This window comes from Castor canadensis, chromosome 1 (assembly GCF_047511655.1).
Source record: "Castor canadensis chromosome 1, mCasCan1.hap1v2, whole genome shotgun sequence".
NCBI lineage: Eukaryota > Metazoa > Chordata > Mammalia > Rodentia > Castoridae > Castor > Castor canadensis.
The window spans coordinates 190,603,983-190,627,261 of NC_133386.1; the positions used below are offsets into that span (position 1 = coordinate 190,603,983).

The 23,279-nt window shown below is 32.1% G+C and overlaps 1 protein-coding gene across 1 annotated transcript; it reads left to right on the top strand.

Moving 5' to 3' along the window:
- Window positions 1–8,273: 8,273 nt before the first annotated feature.
- Window positions 8,274–9,164, top strand: LOC141421692 (olfactory receptor 10AG1-like). Its single transcript, XM_074068877.1, has one exon. It carries the CDS (start codon window positions 8,274–8,276, stop codon window positions 9,162–9,164), a length of 891 nt encoding a protein of 296 aa, XP_073924978.1.
- The last annotated feature ends 14,115 nt before the right edge of the window (window positions 9,165–23,279 follow it).

The window sequence follows — 23,279 nt, forward strand, 5'->3', positions numbered from 1 at the left end:
TTTGCCGGAGTATCTTCTGTGCTCACAAAAGTATTAATGAGTTAGCAATAAAAATAAGAAACCTTTAAATGTACAAAACATTGGCTGTGCATGGTGGCTTATCCCTGCAACTAAGGCTGAGATTGAAAGGAATGCTGTTTATGGCCAACATAGTCAAAATGATTAGTGAGATATGATAGGAAAAGCATACATAGAGATAAAAGGTTTAATTCGGTAGATATATGTAAATATCACAAATTTGTATGCACATAAAATCTGTGCCCCCCCAAATAAGTAAAATTTAAAAAAATGAAATGGACCATTTTATAATTATGGTAGATTTTAACACCCACTATTCTTACATGAACTCAATCATATGTGGATTTATAAATTCTTTAATATTTTTTATTGTTGTGGTGGGTGAGGCCACACTGTGGTATTTATAAAGGTTCTTATAATATATCAAATATATCATACCTGAATTCACTCCCCCCAACATTCTCCTTTATTTCTCACCCTATATCTGGAATAGTTTGAATAGGCATCATTTTTCCATTTACATACATGTGTACACAGTATTTGCACCATATTCACCCTCCTATACCCTTTCCCTGCCACCTCTCCCCTCCCACCAGTACCAACCTACTCTTGCAGGCTGGACCAGATTCTCTTGCACTGATGCTAAAGGCATCACTTTGGAAGAGGATACACTAATTCCAAAACGTATATCTCTAGAACAAAAAATATCTTTGCTGGCTTTAAGAAGAAGGGAGAAAGGGAAGACTTGATAGCTTATCTTAAAAAAAATCTACTAATGAGTAATAGCCACTGCTTTATTTATTAAAAAATAGAAATGTCTTATGACTTTTTTATGTGTACCATAATTTAATTGATCTCATCTCATTAATGGTGACAGAATATTTTGTTGAACAGTCATGAATTAGGTAAAACTGGCTTGCAGTTAAGTGAATATGGTCTTTTAAAAAATAATCCCAATTAAGTAACTATTGTCATTGCTTTCCTCTCTAAAGGTGCATTGGGACTTAATTAGTAATGTTCAACATTTCACAAAGTTGGGGAATGACATCCCACAAAACCTAGTAAGGACTGGTTTAATACTTAGTGTTATGTAACTTGTTATGTGAATGTGTTTAAATACTGGAAAATCCCTTCACTGTCTCAAAACCACTCAAATTTGCCTGTGTTTCTGTTTGTGATCATTGGCTTATTAAAAGCAACATTGAAGATAAGGAAGCAGTATCTATGTTTGGTCTTGGCTACCACCAATTTAAATAGAATTCCCTGTATCTAAAATTCTGACTTTTACTTATTGAAAGTAATTTAGTGTGGTTTATGTGTTGTATCAAATAAAGAATATTTAACACTTCTCAGAAAAAGAAAGTAGAATAATATTTTCAAAGTAGAGTTGACTTCTTGATACTTGTGGACAGTAATATCAAGTGACCCAAGACAACTGTGTTCTTATTCACTTCCAATCACATGCTATGGCTATGGGCATGGCTAGTAAAATTAATAATTGGTTTTGATCAAAGTTTATTGTAAGCTGGGCACTGGTGGCTCATACCTGTAATCCCAGATATATCTACTCAGGAGGCAGAGATCAGGAGGATGGTGGTTCGAAGCCAGCCTGAGCAAAATAGTTCGCAAGACTCTATCTCAAAAAAACCCTTCACAAAATAGTGTTGGTGAAGTGGCTCAAGGTATAAGCCCTAAATTCAAGACCCAGTAATGAAAAAAAGAAAGTATCTTGTATAGTCTAAGAGAAATTATATAACAAAGACTTTATAGAGTCTCACTTAGATAAGGAGAAAATATGAAAAATATAGCAATAGATAGGTTATTTTGTTAGCTGTATTTAATATAGTAATTGTCATATACTGGAAGAGAGTATTATTGAGGAAGTTTTTTGAACAATATGTAGGGATTAATGTTTTCATTTTTAGTATAAGTGGGGAAGAGAGGCATAAAACAGAACAGTAATCATGAATGTATTTACTCTTTCAGTGTCAAAGGTTTGAATATATAAAAGAGATAGCAACTGGGGTATAAGTAAGAGGTCTCAAAACTCACTTTGAACATGGAGTAAAAGCATTAAGGGAAAGGTTTTCTATTGACAGAAATTTGAGTAGGATTACCTACACAGAAAAGAAAATAATCTAATATTACATATTGTAAAATGTCAGTTATATAATCCTGTTCAAAGACAGAATCTGCTAGCAAGCATGAAGCCCTAAGTTAAAATTCCAGATCACCAAATAAAAGAGCCTAATAATTAGATATTATTCATTCAGAATAAGCTGTAAGAAATATGCATGATTTGTTATTATTTGTATCATTAAAACACAGGTCTATTAAATATAACAGGATTTATTTGTTGATTTTAATTGCATGCAAGGTCATTGCTAAATTTCTAACTTCATTTCCTAGTAAAAAGAAAGTTGATGGATAGAATAACTTAAGAAGTTATAGAAGTTCAATCATGCATTCAGTGTAGTAAATAAAGACAAAAATATGGCTTAAAATATTGAATGACCTAGCCATCTTTTAAAAATATTTATTAACTTTATCATTATCATGTATTAGCTGTATGGGAGAGATTCATTATAACATTTACATATGTTTACAATGTATCTTAATTATATTCAAATCACCCATAATTCTCTCATTCCTCCTTCCCCTTTCTTAGAACAATTTCAACTGGTTTCATTACTCTGTTTTCATACATATTTACACAGTACATTGACCATATTTGCCCTCCTTCACCCTCTCATTTACCTTCCTTTCTCCCACTGGTACCCACCCCTGGGCAAGACCTATTTCACCTTCTTGATCTTTACTTTTTAAAAGCTGTCATGAATTTACCAATCTGCAGATGGAAAACAAATTAAGACTAAAAGAATCAAATATCACTATAAAAATGAAAGTCATTCTCTTGTGAATTTCTGATATTTCCAAATGCCAATGGATACTTTTGGTGATATATTTACTAATGTCTGTGATGGGCAGTAGTATCACAATTCTGATAACTAGAATTGACCCTGTTCTCCAGACCTGCATGTGCTTTTTTTTCCTTAGAAGTTTCTTGTTTATGAATACTGTTGTATAAGTCACATGCAAAGAATGATTACAAACTTTTGCATCCAGAAAGGAGGGATTTCTTTCTTTTCCTGTTCTACATAAATGTACTTTGTCAAGCTTGGAGTCACAAGTGCTTCTTTCTGATAGTGATGGCCTATGACGACTATGTGGCCATCTGTAAACTTCTGCACTATGCTCGAATTATGAACTACACAGCTGGCAACTGCCTATGGGATCAACAAAATTCCAGTCAAACTTGTGCAAGTATGCCATATTTTCTCTTTGGCTTTTTTGAGCCTAACGTTAATTCTCTGACATCTCCGAAGTACTTGGCTTTGCCTGTGAGGACAATTTTGTGAATAAGATCGTGTTCTGTGTAGTCACAGTAGTGTTTCTCATGTTTGCGTTATTCTTGATTAGTGTCTCTTAAGGAAAAATTGTCATCAACATCCTGAAAATATCCTCAGCTGCAAGTTAGGCAATAGGCTTCTGTACTTGTGGTATAGCCTATGACTATCGCCTGATAGTCATGGCCTTATTTGAATTAACTCAAAATGGATTATTTAGAAGGAGTGCAATCTATCTTTTCTATACCACTTTTATCATGTAGGTGTGGTAGAAAACAGTTTTCTTGACTTGTTTGCCTTTTATGCCTGTTCTTAATTTGTCCTAATATTTACAATATCACAATATTTACAAAACATTTATTTCATATCTAGTCATAGTGTATCCATCAGCTCGTTCTCTTATTGCATAAGAATGTGTCAAAGTTCCAAAAAAGATCATCTGAAAAACACACAAAAAAAGACAGTCATTTCAGAAGAGAGAATAGTTAGAAGACTGACAAGAGATATCATGACATCTATGTGAGCAATTGAAAGAAAGGTAAAGCATTTGGTATCATAAACTTTTTGAAGTGCCTTGTTCTAATTCCCTCTTGCTGCATAACAAATTAAATTCAAAGCTTGTAGCTTAAGACACTGTCCTTTCCCAATATCTCAAAAACATTTGGGTTGGTAATTAAGGCAGGGCTTATTTGAGTGATTAATCTGTTCCATGTGAAGATAGCAAAATGAAGTCCACCAAACACCATTTAAAACTGAGGGAGAAGGAAGGGAGGTTAAAGGAAAATAGTACGGGGATGAACAACCCAAGTGTAGTGTACACATTTATGAAAGTATCACAGTAAAATCCCTTCTACTACTAATGTATGCTAATAAAATATAATAAAAAATGCACATTGGAAAATAGCCAAAAAAAGATTAAGTACAGACAAAGAACATAGAAAACTAAATAAAAGATGAAGGGTTTTTACACTCACTCATCCATATAGAGTAGAGCAGTTACTGATGGCAATAAGGAGAATATCTGTAATATGTGCTGATAAACATAACAATTTATTAAGTGGTATTATATTGATATATGCCTTTCTGTAATTGAGACCAAAAAAGTGTGTTTTCACTGATGTTAGTTACTGTTTTGTTAGAGAAAATAGTTTCTACATGTAAAAATCATAGTAAAAGAATGAGAATTGAGGAGAATGGTAGAGGTGGGAATTCAAAAATCATACATTTGGTACATTGTAAGAACTTTTGTAAATGTCACGGTGTTCCTCTTCCCAGCACAACAATAAAGGGAAAAAAAAAACAGAATAAAGTTACATGTTTTAAAATGTAAAAAAAAAAAAAGAAAATAAGTAATTCTAGCTATTTGTTATAAATGATAATGAATATTTAGAGAAAATAAAATCTACAGTAAAATTACTAGAGTCAATAATTAATAAAATCATTATACTCTATGTAGTCAATAAATTAAATCACATTTATTTTCATGTAAAAGCAAATAAAGCAAACATGCCATCAAAAATACTCTGAGAAACAGGTAAAAATTATCAAATAGTTAAGAAAAATTCCAATACAAATATTCAGGGAAACTGCCCAGTATGTTATAAAATAATTTGAGTAAGAGGAAGTAAGTAAATAAATTTTTAAAACTTGTTCAAATATTAAGCATATGTAAATTTTACCAATATGAACTATGAATTTAGAGAAATAGCATAAAATCCTGTTTGTGACTATAGGAATTGTTAAATCAATTTTGAGAAGCAATTTCCTTCTCACATTGTGGAAATGATACCAGTCATTAAAGTCAAGAGGCTCTTAAAGAATAGGAAACTGGCAGGATCTATTCCAGTGGACATCATATACTAATGCTGCCAATGTTGCAGACACTGAGAATAGTGATACAATTTAACAACAGATAAAGTAGGAAATGACACATGGTAGAATGTCCAACAACACACTGCAGATGGATATACTTGAATATGGAGAAGTTAACATTTACACAATAGTGTAAAAAGTAGTATTTTAATAACTGTGAAGAAAAGAGAACTTGAGTCTTTTGTTACATAATGTATATACAAGCAATTCCAAGAGTTTATAAACATAAATATGAGAATGATGTATAGTGTCTTTCCAAAGTTATTCTTTTTAAGAGATCTGAAGGGTTGTGTGCCTCCACAGTGGGATGGCATAGCAGTCATACGAATGACTCACACAAGTACACATGAATGGTAAAATAAATTCTTTTTTTTTTTTTTTTTTTTTAGTACTGGGTTTTAAACTCAGGGCCTACAACTTGAGCCACTCCACCAGCCATTTTTGGTGATAGGTTTTTTTCAAGGTAGCGTCTTGTAAACTATTTGCCCAGGTTGGCTTTGAACCGTGATCTTCCTGACTTCTGCCTCCTTGAGTAGCTAGGATTACAAGAGTGAGCCACTGGCACCGGGCTTTAAAATAAGTTTTAAAAAGAGTTACTTATGGAGCAGTAGATGACAAAAGAGGGTTGCATCTACCTGGCTGATTTAGTAATTCTTGAAGAAGTGTCATCTGGACTCTTCCTAACTCTTACATTTTCACCTCCCTGTCCTCCCAGACCCTACCTAACAAACTCCTATTTATATGCCTCCAAGTCTATGAGAAGCCTGATGTTAGAGCTCTCCTTCTATATTATATCAGCAGAAATAACTACAAGCTCAAATAATATAAAACCCAGACTCTGGGAAAGCTGCCAAATTGACCACAATATGTATAAGTAGAATTATACACCATGACCAAGCAGGATTTATCCCTGATATGCAAAGTTGGTTTAACATTTAAAATTGATCAATGTAATCCATCATATCAAATAAATAAAAATGAAAAATCATCTGATCTTTTCAATAGGTTGGGAAAAAAATGCAGTTCAGAATGAAGTACAAGGTAGGGGAGACAAATAGCTTTAATGACATGAATAGAGATTGAGAAAACTTGTGGCAAATTATTAAGAATTGCAAATATATCCATGTCTTAGAAGAAAGTGTGTGAGACATACATGAAATGTGTATTCAAAAATTTGAGCAAAAGTGTATACCCTAAAATTAAATAATCTGTATAAATGGCAAAATATATGTGTACAATAGTAACAATAATATATATTATGGGAACAATGTAAAACTAGTGGTAAATAACACAATAGGAGCTAGAGAAAATGTCACACAGTGATGGAAGTTTACAAATTTGATTAATTCATGTTTTTCATTAGAAACCCAAACAATCTTCTAGAAATTAAATTGACACACAAGGCATGATGTTCCCCAGGGTGTGCAGGACTCTTCCTGCTTAAGAGCAGTTGATGTTTGAAGCAAGAAAAAAATATTGTAGAACTAAAGTGACTTCCTGAGAAAAAGAAGGGCTTATAAAGTTTATTGGTTAAAATAAGTACATGTACTTTCCATACTATTTCATGCAAATCAGTAAAGGTAAGCTGTAATTATAAGTTCAAACTATTTCTTTAGGTATAACTCTAAATTTAAGTATCAAGATTCAGTTGATAAAGCATAAATGTATGAAATTTTGAGATCTTTATCTGAAAATATGATCATTACTATTATATATCACTTAACTTGCTAAATTATGAAATTAAATAAATTAGATGAATAAAATCAAATAGTGATAATAAAACAGCAATATATATTTCAAAAAATATTAAAAATTAATACAAAGGAAAATATCAGAACTGTTTGGCAAATCATTTTATGTATCAATATACTAATTGAAAAGCATCATCTGATGTGGCTAGAACGATACACAGGTATAATTGATTTGAGCTGATAAGCAAATATATAACTATTCCTTTTGAAAAGTTGGAGAACAAGAATTTTAAAAGTTTATTTGGAATTATCAAGTAGTGGTGAATTTTTTAATATTAGTGTTAAAAATAAAAAGCAATTGTATTACATTTGTCTTGTTTTGTCTGGAGTTTTAATCACACTCATTTGGTCTGGAGACATTCATGGTAAGAGTAAGGCACAGTTGGCTAGATTTACTTAAAGGTGCACTTTTATCATTCATCATGTGAGGAGAAAAAAGGGAACTGTGTTCACTTGCAAGGGAATTACATGATGGAGGAGAAACTAACATAAATACAAAGGGAAAAGAGAAAATGGTGTGAGCAAAAGGTCGTATTTATTAACTAACTAAAATATTAATTCATATTTTAGTATATTGTATAATAGGTGTTAGTGAAAGATTTAATGAACAGCATTGTGAGATCATTGTTTTTCATATCTGGCATATGTGAAAGAAATTAAAGTAGAGCAATAATAATGCAACTACTTATTTCACCACAAAAAGAATGGATTTAATAAATGATTCTCACTGGAATATAGAGGGGACTTTAAGTCTTGAATAAGAAGCACATAAAAGCTTTAACAGAAAAGGTTTAGATTCAAAGAAGATGGAGATGTACATGTGTGCAGAGAAAATAATGATCCCAGAAACAAGACAAAATGTCTGTGTAAAATTTCACTTTCAAGAGAAAAATGTTATTTCTCCACAATATGGTCTAAATAATAATCTGAACTTCCCAATAATCTTGGTAAAATTAAAACCAAGTCTATTAAGTTATGTTAAATTTGTGTTCTTGGTATCATTTTAATATATATCAGTTCACTTTTGAAGTTCCAATCTCATCTTGTACAAATGAAGTAATGCTGGATACAATTTAAGATAGCAAATACATGTAGGCATGTATCTAATACTTGTAAAAACCAAACAAATTATTTTAAAAAGTGAATGAATTAATTATAATGACTTTATCATATCAGCAGCTGGACAGCAGATTAAAACAGAAAAATTAAACCGCACTGCGGTTTAATGATGGAATTTGTCCTCTTGGGGTTCTCTGATACTCCCCAGCTCCAGTGGACACTTTTTGGGATATTTTCATCCATATATTTGATTATTTTGATGTGCAACAGCATTATAGTACTAATAACAAAAATTGACCCTGCTCTTCAGACACCTATGTATTTTTTCCTTGGAAATTTTTCATTTCTGGAAATCTGCTATGTAACAGTCACTATCCCAAGAATGCTTGTGGAACTTTGTACCCAAAAAGGAAATATTTCTTTTTTTGCCTGTGTTGCACAAATGTATTTTGTCCTTATGCTGGGAGGCATGGAGTGCCTCCTGCTGACACTGATGGCCTATGACCGTTATGTGGCCATCTGTAACCCTCTGCACTATGCTCTAGTCACGAACCACAAGGTCTGCACACAGCTGGTGGCTGCCTGCTGGATCAGTGTAATTCCAATTGTAATTGGGCAAACATACCAGATTTTCTCTTTGCCTTTTTGTGGATCTAACAGAATTAATCACTTTTTCTGTGATATTCGCCCAGTACTGATGCTTGTTTGTGGAGACACATTTGCAAATAAGATAGGAGTATATGTTGCAGTGGTAGTTTTTCTTATGGTTCCATTTCTGTTGATCACTGTCTCCTATGGCAAACTTATGTCCAATATTCTGAAATTGACATCAGCCATAGGGAGGGCTAACGGTTTCTCCACTTGCTCATCTCACCTGACAGTTGTAGTCTTATTCTATGGATCAGCAAGTATCACTTATTTACAACCCAAAACAAGTCAATCTGAAGGAATAGGAAAACTGATGTCCCTTTTCTGTACCGTTTTGACCCCAACTTTGAATCCCATTACATATACTCCAAGGAACAAGGATATCACTGTGTCACTGAGAAAACTATAAACAAAATTAGTAGCATGAGGCAAATATCTAAAATTACAAAATGTATGTTTATAGGTTTGCCCGAAAAGTATATTTACCTTTGTTCTTATGTTTCTGTCTATAGATAATTAATATTATGGTAAAAATCCATGTTTTGTCAAGGAGCTTTCATTTTACAGAGCTTTGTTCGGAGCTTCTGTATAGTCAGAGTATAAATTAACCCAATTGTGAAGATATCATTTTTAAAATCAGTCTTGCTTCTCATGATTAACTCTTGATATGGGGGACAGTGTGAGCAGCACAAGATACCACTAGTTGGGCTTATGTTATCAGATGGATTTTCTTTCTTGCTCATCTTCCTCTAGTTGTATTACATGCCCTTCTCTGATAGTATGGTTTGACCATCCTAAGGAAAAGAAAAGAACCGGTTAAGGTGATGGAACTGGTGAAATCTATCAGTTGTTTATTTTAGCTTTTATTTTTTATAGCTTCTGATTTCTAACTGTCTGTGTTCATATCCTTTAGAAAGAACAAATTGTCAGTGTTTTCTTCTCTAAAGTACTAGACTTCTTTGTTCTTTGTTAAACTCAGTGCCTCCCATGGCAACTTATGATCTTACTTGGGTAATATGTATTTAATTTTCAGAATATCTAGAATTTCACTATAATATATCTATATGAATGTATAGAGAGTTGAGTCATGCTCCCTAAAAATATCTCCACTTAACAGCTGAAAATGTAACCTTATTTGCAAAAAAAGGGTCTTTATAATTTTAGGTAGTTAAGGATTTTGAAAGCAGATCACCATGGTTTGTCTTGGCACCAAGTCCAGTGGTTATTAACCTTGGAAAAAGCAGAGAAACAGAGAAGAACATGGTGGGAAGAAGGAGGTAAACATTAGAGTGATTCAGCCACAAATCAAGCAAAGTCAAGAGCCTCAAATGCTGGAGGAGAGAAAGAGTAGTCATCTCCTAAACTTTTTGGAGAAAGTGAGGCCCTACCAACACTGATTTTGGACTCTGGCCTGGACAAATATGAAAGACTAATTTTCTGTTGATTTAGTCACCCAATTTGGGGTAATTAAAGTATTCCTAGGAAAGCAATACACCATGAAAATAACACTCATCAATATTTTCTTATTTTAACCATATGGAATTAATTCTGTGTCCTCCCAGATCACAGCTAACACATTATAAAAGTTGCTGATACTATTGCTTCATCTGTGTTGTAAAAATTTGGTATTTCTTTCTTTTGATGAAAAATAAAAAAACACATAATTTATTGTACAAACTGAGTCTAAGAAATGTCTCTTCAAAGAAATAACATATGACTAAGATTATTAGAATTTTTTTCTTCAGAATGTTTTTAGTATTTCAATTTTTTTTTCTAGAAATGCAAAGCAATGTTCAAAACTAAGGGAATGCGCTGAGAGTTAGAATATATTAGGACATCTCTACTCTATAATATTATTCAGCCACTGGAGACAATGGTTTAGAGCAACTCTACTGAGGGAATTCCCACTATCTCAAAATGTAAGAAAAATGTTGATTTACTATACAATCCTATTGAGAATGTCTGAAATTGTCAGATCATTGAGTAATAAGATTTTTCCATCCACAAAAATATAAACCTGATTGAAAATAATTAGCTACAATGTTTACTGTGGTTGGTTATTTGAAAGTATTCATCAAACTACACAGTGTATACTCACAAAGAATTTTATTTAAAGGCAAAAAATGTGGTTCAATAAAGACAAAAGGGAAGCCTGCATGAGAGGCCTGAGAGACAATCAGTACCAAGGTAATCTGGGATTGCTTTTGTCCCATATAAAGGATCACATTCTTATGAATTATGCAAGAAACAAGGACATCTGGAAGACTAAGATAATAAGTATCTAATCGATTGCTTTTGGTCATTTAACTAAGCCACTTTGTCAAATCCATTAGAATAGTTCTGAAATCCCAATAAGTAAAGTGACTAATGTCACCAGGGTACTGTAAACCTTACAAGGAATCTCAGAAAACCCACTTATCTTAGCTAAATTAAGAATAAAGAACTAGGTGTCTAGGCATTCTCAGGGAAAAAGAGCTTTTGTGGGTTGAGGGTGAGTGAACTGTACTTGCATAATGATAATGAATGAATTCAATTCCTTTTAAATTATTGTAAGTCTTTTTTGATGTAGCATAACAAATAGTCAAAAACTTACCTACTTAAGAGAACACAAGAATAATGAAATTATGTCACTTGTAAGAAAATGGATTGAACTGGAGAGTACCATGTTGAACAAGAAGCCAAGATCACACAAATTTATCTTCCCACAGTTTTTGTAGGCCTAATTCTGCACATGGTGTTTGGTTTCTCTACTTTGGGTTTCAAAGGCTAATATCTAGGTGCCAGCTGGGCCAACTACTTGTCTGGAGTCTCTAGAGAAGAATATAAATTCCAGCTCATTTAGGTTGTTAGAAGAATCCAGTTCCTAGAGATTATAATGCTGAGGTCCAATTTCCTGGTTGGATGTCTAATGGGGGCCAAGCTTAGCTTCTAGATGCCAACCACAGTCTACATTGTCTGCTTTCTTCCATATTTTTCACCTGAGTCTCTAATTTTTGTACTGTTTTTACTATACCTAGATTTAAGGTATTTGTGTGATTCAATGAAGTACACAGAAATAATATCCCTAATTAATGTCAATTGATGTTAGAGTTTAATTAAGATGCAAAATTATTTTATAACATCTAGATTAATTTTTGATCAAATAACTAGAAGTTTATGTATAGGTGAAGCACTAATTTGTTTGCCGTCTTAGAATCCTATTTAGTACAGTTACACCACAAATGAGTACAACACCAAATGAAAATGATAAAAACATACTAATTAAAAATTAAATAACCATTGTTTAAAAATGGAATCACCAAAGTTCTATGGGGAACTTCTTAGAAATACAAAGGTATGTAACTTGTAACAAGTGATTTTGAGAATCTGCAAAGCAAACATGGTCATTACAAGAAAATAAGAGAAGATATACTTCCAAAACTATGGTTATTTGCCTAAAGTATGAGTCTTTCATGTATATATATGTGCACGTGTGTGTATATTTTGACATACATATGTATGTAAAACTAAAAATAGCAGAAATAAATGTGCAGTATTGCAAGAAATTATCCCAAATATATGTGCATACAAACATATGTGAATAATTCTGACAGAAAGCCAAAGAACTTCAATAATCACCTGTCCATATTTTGCATTTCAAATACTTTTACATCTGTTAACCATTTTCATCCAAGAAAATAATAGTATTCACTATGAGCCAGATGTTATTAAAACACATAATATTTATTTCCACAAAAAACAAACAAATTTCCATTATGTGTTCTTACATTGGAAAATTAAGTAATTCAAATGAATAAATTTCCCTTTATGAACAATAAATTTAAAGAAATGGAATAAACTCCTATGTGTTGTGAATACGTGTGATTTAACAGGAATTGTTAAGTCGGTTGTTCGAGAAGCAATGTTTTTTCAATTTGTGGAAATATCACTAAAAGCTAAGTACTCTTAAAAAAAAAGTAAAATTAACAGAATATTGATAGTGTAGAAGTCAACTTGCTATATTGCAGAAATTAAAGCTATATGATACATTCAAGAATATGTAGAAGGATCAATTTCACATCACAAAAATCCCAACTTGTGGATACACACAGCTTGAAGACATATTGATATATGAAAGAAAGTAGTACTGAAATAATGTAGAATAGTTGTTCCTTTCATAAATTATCTATTTAGAAAAATATCCTATCTTAAGGTGAGTAAAGAGAAAAAAATGACAGAGATTAACTCTTGCTTCCCATAATTTGCCTACAAAAATTTGTGTGATTTTTAAGTCTGAATATTAAATATAATATATCTTTTTAAAGATAATCCTATTATCTTCCTAGCTTTAGCTTAAGAAAAATATTTTTAGTAAATGTAGCTGGCCATAGGTCAAAATTTGAAAAATGCAATTAAACCAAATAGTTTTATGTCTGTATATACAAGCAGTACATATCAAACTCTTTCCAAAGAAGACTTGACAATTGGCAAAAAGATAACCTAAAGATCATTATAAAATACTTTAAAGCATGAAAAATAATACCTATTATGTATCTTCTTGTGTGACTGTGTATACACAGTTGTATGTGATTATATTTAGTGCAATGAGTGATATGGGAGTTCATAGTTACAACTTTTCTGAAAAATATTAGCATTATTAATTCTAAAAAATTAGAAATTGTATTGTGATATTTTAATATACGTATTTAATGTAATTTGATCGTATTCATCCCTTCCATTATTCTTTGATATCCTTGCCACTCCTAATCCCCTCTTTTAAAACTTTTTTTGCAAATTTTAAAAATAAGTTTCACTATGAACTTTTCATATGTGCATACAACACATTTTGATAATATTCTCCACCATTCACCCACTCTTTCCCTCCTACACCTTCCACTATTCACAAGAATATTCATTACATGGAACTATCAGAATTTTTAAATTGCCTTTTCATATTGCTTCAAAAAGTGACAGAGGAACAAAAATAGATTAATGATGATTCATGGTTAGAAACTATTTAATTCAAAAACAAATGAAACTTCATCTTTAGAGGCCTGAAGGAGGAAAGCAAAAAGTCTGCCTAAAATGAATTATTTAGTAAGATTATTTTGTAAAATACAAATTAAGATTTGTAAAGACAAATGATGTACGAACTAAATGTATATATCACTAGAACATTTAAAAATAAGACATAAAAGTTCTTCAAGTGGAAGAAAAAGAAGTCAAAGTAGACATGGAAAAGATTGAACAGAATAGAAAATTAGAAGATTGAGATGCATAGAACTTTTCAGTTTTAAATGTTCTTAGAAGAAAATTACACTTAAATACAATGTGTTGTGATGCTTATAAGCCAAAAAGAGTAAAAGTAAACCAATTATACAAAAGTGGGACATAATTAATTTAGACTAGTTTACATAATTTGTAGTTTAAGCCAGGGGTGGTTGTACAAAGCTCTTGGGGGGCTTACACAGGAAATGACAGTTTGATTCCGGAATAAGCTACATAGTGAGACACTCTCTCTCATAGTGAGACACTCTCTCTTTTCTCTCAGAAAACCTAAATAAAGAAATAAAATAAATACTTTAAGAAACTATATCATGTAATTTCTTTTCATTTTTACCTATTTGTTTTTTTTTTTTTTTACTGTTGTCCTGGGTGGGGATACATTGTGGCATTTACAAAAGTTCTTATAATATATCAAATATATCATACTTGAGTTCCCCCATGTATAATTCTCTTTTATCATTCCTTTCCCCATTCCTGAAGTAGCTTCAACAGTTGTCATTTTTGCATTTACATACACATATACACAGTTTTTGTACCATATTCACCCTCCTAACCCCTTTCCCTACAACCTCCCCTTCCCACTGTTACCAACGCCCCCACTGGGAAGGACTTGTTCCACCCTCCTATTCTCTAATTGTAGAAGGAAAAAGAAGAAAGAAAATAAAAAGACACTCACATGAAAGCCAATAAATCAAAGTTAAATTAAACTTAAAAATCAAACAATCCAAGGGATATGAGAAAGGACAAAGAAGCAATAGCCAAAAACCAGTAAACATTGTTTTAAAAATGATATAGTTAATGCCAAATGCATAAATATGTACATTAAATGCTACATAACTTAAATCTGTAATTATAAGAAACAAAAAGTCAAAATGCAAATATATCCCACCTAAATAGTACAAAGAACCAGATTTCTGGGACATGAATAAAAGAGCAAACTTATGAATCTGTGGTAAAGAAGAGTGGAATAAGATACAGACTAAAGGCATGAAACACATATTTAAAGATATTAGAGCAGAAAATTTCCCTAATGTAGAAAAAGAAATGCACACCCAAATACATGAGGTATTGAGAAGCACAAATATACACAGCCAGATAAGAACCTTGTGACTTCATACTGCAGTTAAAATGCCAAAAGATCAAAGCAAAGAATACTAAAAGCTGCAATAGAATAATTCTAAGTTATTTACCAAAGCAAACCTATTAGAGTAACAACAGAAATCTTAAAGACCACAAGAGCAAGGACTGGTTTATTTCAAACCTTGAGGCAAAATAATTGCCAACCATAACTCATACATTCAGAAAAGTTCAAAGCCATGTTAACTCTCATAAACTGTTTGTGGAAATGTAAATTAGTTTCAACTGCTGTAGAAAACAGTATGGAGGCTCCTCAAAAAACTAAAAATATAACCACCCTATGATCCAGAAATTCACTCCCAGGGATCTATCCGAAGCAATGTAAGTCAGATTACAATAAAGGCACCTGCAGACTCATGTTTATGGCAACACTATTAATAATAGCTAAGCTCTGGAAACAGCAAGATGCCCCACTAATGATCAATGGATTAAGAAAATGTGGTATTTATACACAGTGGAATTTTACTCAGCCACAGAGAAAAATGAAATTTTGTCATTTGCAGGTAAATAGATGATAATGGAGAATATCATCTTAAGTGATGTTAACCAAGTTCAGAAAGCAAAAGGCCTCAAGTTTTCTCTTATATGTGGAATATAGACCCAAAACAATTACAAATAATATTATAAAATACAGTTCATGCTAAAGGGAGGTCACATATATGAGAAGGAGTGTAAAAGAAGGAAATTAAGACTATGAATATGGTTGAGGTACTTCCTATACTAGAGTGAACATAGACTTTTTTAATATATTGAAATTACCATAAGAAGGGTACTAAGGTAGAAAGGAGAAAAAAAGGGGATGAACCAATTGCTATTAAATCACATATATACATGGAAATGTCACAATGAAACACCCTGTATAGCTATCTTAAATGAACATTTTTTTTTTACAAAAAGAGAAAATGGAGAGGCAAAACAGGTCCTGTCTATGGGACTGGGACTAGTATGAGTAGGAGAGGGGAGGATATAAGGGCAGGATGCATGGGGGGTGAATATGCTGGAAATACAATGTATTGTATGTAAATGGAAAAATGAAATATTTTGAAGCTATTCCAAGAATGGAGGAAGGGTATAAATGAGAATGATGGAAGGGGTGAATTCAGTTATGATATATTGTAAAAAATTTTGTAAATATCACATTGTACCCCAGGACAACAATAGTAAAAAATAAAGAATAAAAAAAATCAAAGGATAATAAAACCCCTTCATAATAAGCATAAATTGAAGAACTCATGATGATAACCCAGCATCTAAGAAGATAAATAAGGAAATGCTATACACAGAAATATGTAAGGAAAAACACAATCATAAGGACTCAGGAAAATATAGATCTCATTGGAAGATAAATATCAATGATAGATAGAAAAGAATCAAACATTACTATTTCAAGAAAATATCAAACCAATAAGATAAATGGAAATATTAGACAACATAACTCATTAATAACCCAAAGTGTAAATGGACTGAACTCTCCAATTAAAACATATAGACTGGCTGAATAAGTTTTCAAAAAGGATACAACTGTGTGCTATCTACATTAAACTCGCCTCAGTGGCAAAGATATACATTCAGACACAAAATAAAAGGAATGAAAATGATATGTCAATAAAACTGGTTTTATGACTATTTGATGAATTAAATTTTTAGCCAAACTTAGTTATGAGTGATTAAAAAGGATGCTACATAATCATAAAGGGAAAATCAATCAAGAGATAAAATAATTGGAAATATAACACACCAAATAATGGTGCACACAGTTTCATTAAACAAACACTATTGTACACAAAGGTAAAGACAAATCCAGATACAATAATAGTTTGTGATATTGGTAAACAGCCCTCATTAACAGACAGATCATCCTGATGAAACAATCAAAAAGAAAATTCAGAGGTAAACTTCACCATGTGTAAAATGGATTTAATAAACATTTACAAAATATTGCAATCAACAGATATAGAATACGCTTCTTCTCAGCAGCCAAGGAACATTACCCAAAATATACTGCATTTGAAGCCTTAAGGCAAGACTTTACAAATTGAAATAATTGGAACAATTTCTTGTATCTTACAGATATAATAGAATAAATTTTGAATTCAATAATAAGAGAAACAACAGAAACTATACAAACACATGGCAACTGAACAATAATTAGATGAACAGGGAATTAAAAAAACTCCTAGAATCAAAACTTTGACTATAAGTGAGCATTTATTGTGACACAATTTCATGTCCAGCCTTTGGTCATCTTTTTCCTTCTCAATGATTTCTTTATTTGACTGACAGGTCAAAAACAGTTGTATTATCTACCTAAGAGGCATTAGAACTGGGCTGTCCAGGTTGACCAGGCATGACTGAAAATTGTTGGACAGTGTAGAGCATTTGAAAGATGTCAAAGGCTCTGAAGTTGGATAGAACAAGTAGAAATGGTTCCACACATCACTACAACATGACAAGAGCCAAAAGATTTGCCCTTCCTGAGCTATTTCTGCATCCTGAACTACAGAAAAAGTGGGTACAGTGCGAGTGGATAAAGGTGATCAGCCCAGAGTATTTTATCTAGTGTGCCTCAGGGACAGTGAGTGATCACTTAAGGGGTTTCTCTCTGTCCTGAACCCTTCAGACCTCTGTACTGGACCATGAGAAGAACTTAACAGAGATGAGCATTATGTTTGATGGAAGTCTTCTTTTATTTCCAGTTAGGTCACGGCATTTATTGTAGCTCAGGTTTACCTTTCCTTTAATGGTCAATCCCTAAAGAAGACAAATGTTCATTCTTATTTTTATATTACCACCATTTTACCTAACACCTGTAACTTATCATTGTTTTATAAGAGTATATAAAACCAAAATGAAATAAAATACATGTAGTACATACCAAAAGAAAAATTGCCAGAATGAAGTGAAAAATAAAAAGATATTTACAGAAAACTTGGGTTGCAGCAAAGTCAGGTGTAATAGAAGTGTGTATTTATGAGTGCCTCCACTAAATACAAAACCTAATGATTCATATAAGGACCTGAAAAATCAGTACCAAGACAAACACAAAATTATTATATGAAAAAATAATAAAGATCAGTGCATAAATTAAATGTAACTAAAAGAAAATAAGAAAATATTGAAACAAGGAGTCATTTCCTTGAAAAGGTAAGTGACATGGACACATGTGGAAAAACTTCTGTGAAGAAAGAAAAGATCAAAATTAATAAAATTAGTGATGAAATTGTGAATATTACAATAGCTATCACTGAAATACTGAGGGTCATAAGGAGATACTTTGAAAACATTTGTACCATGATATTAGAAAACCTAGCACTAGTGAATAAATTTCTAGACACATGAACTACTGAAAGTGAACCAAATACAATGAACAACCTGAATGGACCAACCACAAGTCTTTTTTTTTTAAATTCATTTATTCACATGGCACAAGTCTTATAATACAGGAAGTTGTAAAGAATCTGTGAACAAAAAAATGACCATGACCTGACAGATTAACTTCTCATTTCAATCATAACTCTAAAGAAGAGCTACTGGCAACACTCCAAAAACTTTCTATGAAATAAAAATGGAAGGAATAGTCTGCAAACCATCCTATGAAATGAGTACTACCCTGATGCCACATCTGGATAAGGGCACGCATAGAAGGAACTGTAGATCAGTTCCTTTGATAAATATGGAGAAAAGTTTTTTTTTCTTCTAAGGATGCAAATATGTGTCAACATAGGCAAATCAGTAAGCATATAAAAACATAAGCAGAGTCAAGGACAGTAATCACATGATCATCTCAAAATAGAAAAAAATGCTTTTGAGAAGATCCAACATGACTTCAAGATAAAAACTCTGAAGAACCTAGGAAAAGAAAAATCATCTCTCAGTGTGTGATACAATTATTGTCAAAAGTTTGCTGAATGAGGAAAATATAAAAATATTTCTTCTAAACTTAAGAATGAGACAAATGTGTCAATTCACTTCACTCTTATTCAACATAGACTTAAAATATTTGCCAGAGCAATAAAGAAAGAAAAATACATAAAATTTGAAAGGAGGAAGTCAAAATTATTCCTGTTTGCAGATGACCTGATCCTGTACTTAAGAAAAAAAAAACTAAAGATATCACCAGAAATCATTTAGATTCAATAAATACATTTATAATGTAGGATACAAAATCAATGTACAAAAACTAGTTTTTCTAAATACCACTAATGAACACGCTGAGTTAAATGAAGATAATCCTATTCACAATAACCTCAAAAATTAAAACACTTAAGACTAAACCTATGTAAGAGCCTAATAGCCTCTTCAATGAACAGTAAAACAGATAAGAATGTAATTGAAGAAGACACTAGAAAATGTATAGACCTAGCATGGTCATGTTCAGAGAATAAACTTTATGAAAATGGATATATCACCAAAATGATCTACAGATTCAAAGCCATCCCCATCAAATTTCCAATCTTCTTCTTCACAGAAATATTTATTTAAAAGTCCCAAACACTCATGAGAGAACAGAACACCCCCAATACCCAAACTATCTTACGAAAAAAGCAATGCTATAGGAAATCACAACTGTAGATTTCAAATTATAATACACAAACATAATAATAAAAAGCCTGAATGGTACTGGCACAAAAACTGATTCATGAATGAGGAGAAGAGATGAGGGGAGGACAGGGGAGGACTGAGGAAAGGAGAGGAGAGAATACTTGGATATACACCTGTGAAGTTATAGTTACCTGATTCATGGCAAAAACACCAAAAACATACATTAGAGAAAAGAAAACCTGTTCAGTCAGTTGTCCTGAGAAAATTGGATATCCAGATGTAGAAAACTGAATCTAGATCCCTATGTCTCAACTAGTACAAAATCAACTAAGAATGGATCAAAGACCTTAATATAAGACATGAAATTTGAAACTGTTATAGGAGAACACAGTGAAAACACTTCTAGATACACTCATAGGACACAGTAGTAACAGCAAGTATTGATGAATGCAGTTTAGTCAAATTAAAAGGCTTCTGCATACCAACAGAAACGTTCACCAGAATGAAGAGAATGACTACAGAATTGTGTGTATCTTTGGCATCTATTCATTTGACAAGAGATTAATGTCCAGAATATACAGTGAGCTCAATAACTCAAACACAGTAAGACCTAACAATCCTATCAATAAATGGGCAAATTAACTGAATATACAGTTTTCAAATGAAGTAACACAAATGCCCAATAAATATGTTAAAATATTCATTACCTTTAGACATTAGGAAAATAGATATGAATGAAGTTTATATGTGATTTTAATCCAAGCATGAGAGGTCAATGTAGGGGATTCATAAATTGCAGACCAGATTGGGCTGCAGAGGAAGTCTCAGACCAGTCTGGCTTATATAATGAGAATCTGCTTAAAAAATAAATGAATAAATGAAAACTCATCTAAACAAACTAAAACCAAAGAGAACATCTCATGAAAGTTAAAATAGTTATCATTGAGAAAAAAATTAAAAACCAACAAACTGAAATGTTAGTGTGTATGCATGGGAACAGTGACAATACAATGCTGATAAGAATGTGGCAATTGCCTTGTTATACTCAAGTGTGTGTGTGTGTAGATGTGTGTGTGTGTGCATATGATCCAACTGAATTTTAAATTCCATGAATATATTTTAAATATTGTAATTTATTTTTGAAAATTAAGCATCAATAGCACTGCTAATTTAATTATAGGATTACATGGGAAAAAAACCTAAAAAACGTGGTTGCATGCCACGATTATTCTGGTGTACACACATAATTTTGAATAGAAGTGTTTACATATTATAGTACACTATTTTGTTTTTGATTCTTGTTTTTAAATGTGGGTGATACTGTACATAGGTGTTAAGTTTTACCTTCCATTTAACTCCTAGAACTCTTTGGAACTAACAGTAAATAAATTGAAGCTTTCACTGATGTAAACTTCAGAAAACTGATAGTTGGTCGTATTTAATTTTAAACAGAAGGGAATGGCTCCTAAATTTTTAAGATCAAAGGTCTATGATTTGGAAAAATTCATCACAGGAACTCCTGGCAAATAATTATATTACTTTTTTTGAAATCTGAGAAAATATTTAAGTTAGGAACTCACACATCTAATTTTATTCTATTTTTCCATGAATATATTTTATTACAAAGACATTTGTTGTCAATGAAAATTCTGAGGATTTAGCAAAGTAGCAGAATTTTTTAAGTAGCCAATTCAAAAGTCAGTATTATTTCTGATATACAATATTGCTTTCTTTTGTGACCATTATTTTAATTATGTTTTTGTATGTCTTTTTTATTTTTGAATAAAAATATTTTATTTTATTGTTAATTTTTTAAATTGTACTGGGTGGTGTACATTGTGGTATTTACAAAATTCTTACAGAATATCAGATATATCATACTTGAATTCACCCCCTCTACCACTCTCCATTATCTTCCTCTCCCCCCATTCCTGACATCCACCCTCAGGCAGGACCTGTTCCACCCTTCTGTTCTAATTTTATAAGAGAAAAAGTGATATTTTTGTTTGTCTAACATGATACACAGAGAGTTTCCTTGTGTCATTTCCATGTATATATGTACTCTAACCCGACCTGGTTCATCTCCTCCATTTTTCTTCTTTCTGCTTTAATCCTTATCTTATGGTGGTTTCAACAGGAATAAAAATTCTGTATTCATTTTTGTATAGAGAGTACATCAACCATGTTTGCCTTCTTAATTTCCTTCTTTTACCCTCCTTCTCTTGTATATGACTTCTCTTTAGTATGACCTGTTTTTCATAATATTGCTCATGTTTGTGTTTGTTTTAGGTCCATATTCCACATATGAGAGAGAATATGTGGCTTTTTGCCTTCTGAACCTCTTTAATTTCACATAAGATGAAGTTTTCCAGTGCCATTCATTTACCTGCAGATGACAAAATTTCATTCTTCTTTTTAGTTGAATAAAATTCCACTGCATATAAATACCATATTTTATTAATCCATCCATCAGTATTGTGGCATCTTGACTGTTTCTATACTTTAGCTATTGTCACACATATAAGTTTAAAACACTTTGACTCTTTGGACTTTAAGCCAACTGGGTCCTTCAACTTGCTACAAAATGAATGTAAATTTAAAATTAGGACACCATAAAAAGACTTATTGTTGAAATATCTTTCAGCTCAAACCAAGAAAAAGTATAAAGAAGGTTAAAAGTGAAGCCTGATGTTAAAAAAAATTTCCAATGGCATTTATTGTTCACATCCATCAGAATCACCCAGTGGCTGGTGGTTGTTTCATAAACAAAGTAGACTGTTGGAGCATATTCCACTTCCATTTCATCACTTTGTACTCCTTCTTAGAATATGGAAAAATGCCTTGTTTTGCATTATTCTCTCAATCTGAAGGAGGTGACGCAGGCCATGGAGTATTAGCTATGATAAAAGATATGGGTTTTAGGAGAATGATCTGTATATATTTTGCATCTATAGTGAAACACACTATTAGTAACTGAAAGTGAAGATCATAGCACAATGGCTTGATATTTTCCAAACATGTTCCTTTTTCACTGAAAATAGTAGAACAACATTTTGTAGCCAAACCACATTTAACTTGAAATCAATGATCAGATTTCTTTCATTACAGGTCATTCATATTAATCAGAATGTTCCCTTTTATATGGGAACCATGTGATTAGTTTCCACAATGACATATGGTAAAAATGATATATCTGTGTTAATGATCTGAAATGTGAACTTTTTCCCCCACATTCTGTCAATATTCAGTTGTCTGAATTCAGGCTGTGCAACAAGGATGACACGAATGGAACAGTAGAACACTTAGTTGGAGTGAACCAGCGTTTTCTAATTACTGCCCCAAAATTGTACCTTGATGTGATATTGTCCTGTGTTGCTAAGTCATGATATACCTGAGATATTGTTTCAGTTTCTTAGGTGTTTTCAGATGGTGGTAATGTTTAATTGAATAACATAATTCCCAATTGTCCTTTAATATCATAGTATAGAAATCAGATCTGTCCCTATCTTAATGGAAATGAATATTAGATGTTCCTAGCCTATATATAAATACAAGGTTGTGGAAGCCATTACTGAGAAAA

What these genes read in the sequence shown, in the direction of transcription:
- LOC141421692 (XM_074068877.1), top strand. Translation starts at nt 8,274, where the DNA reads ATGATGGAATTTGTCCTCTTGGGGTTCTCTGATACTCCCCAGCTCCAG.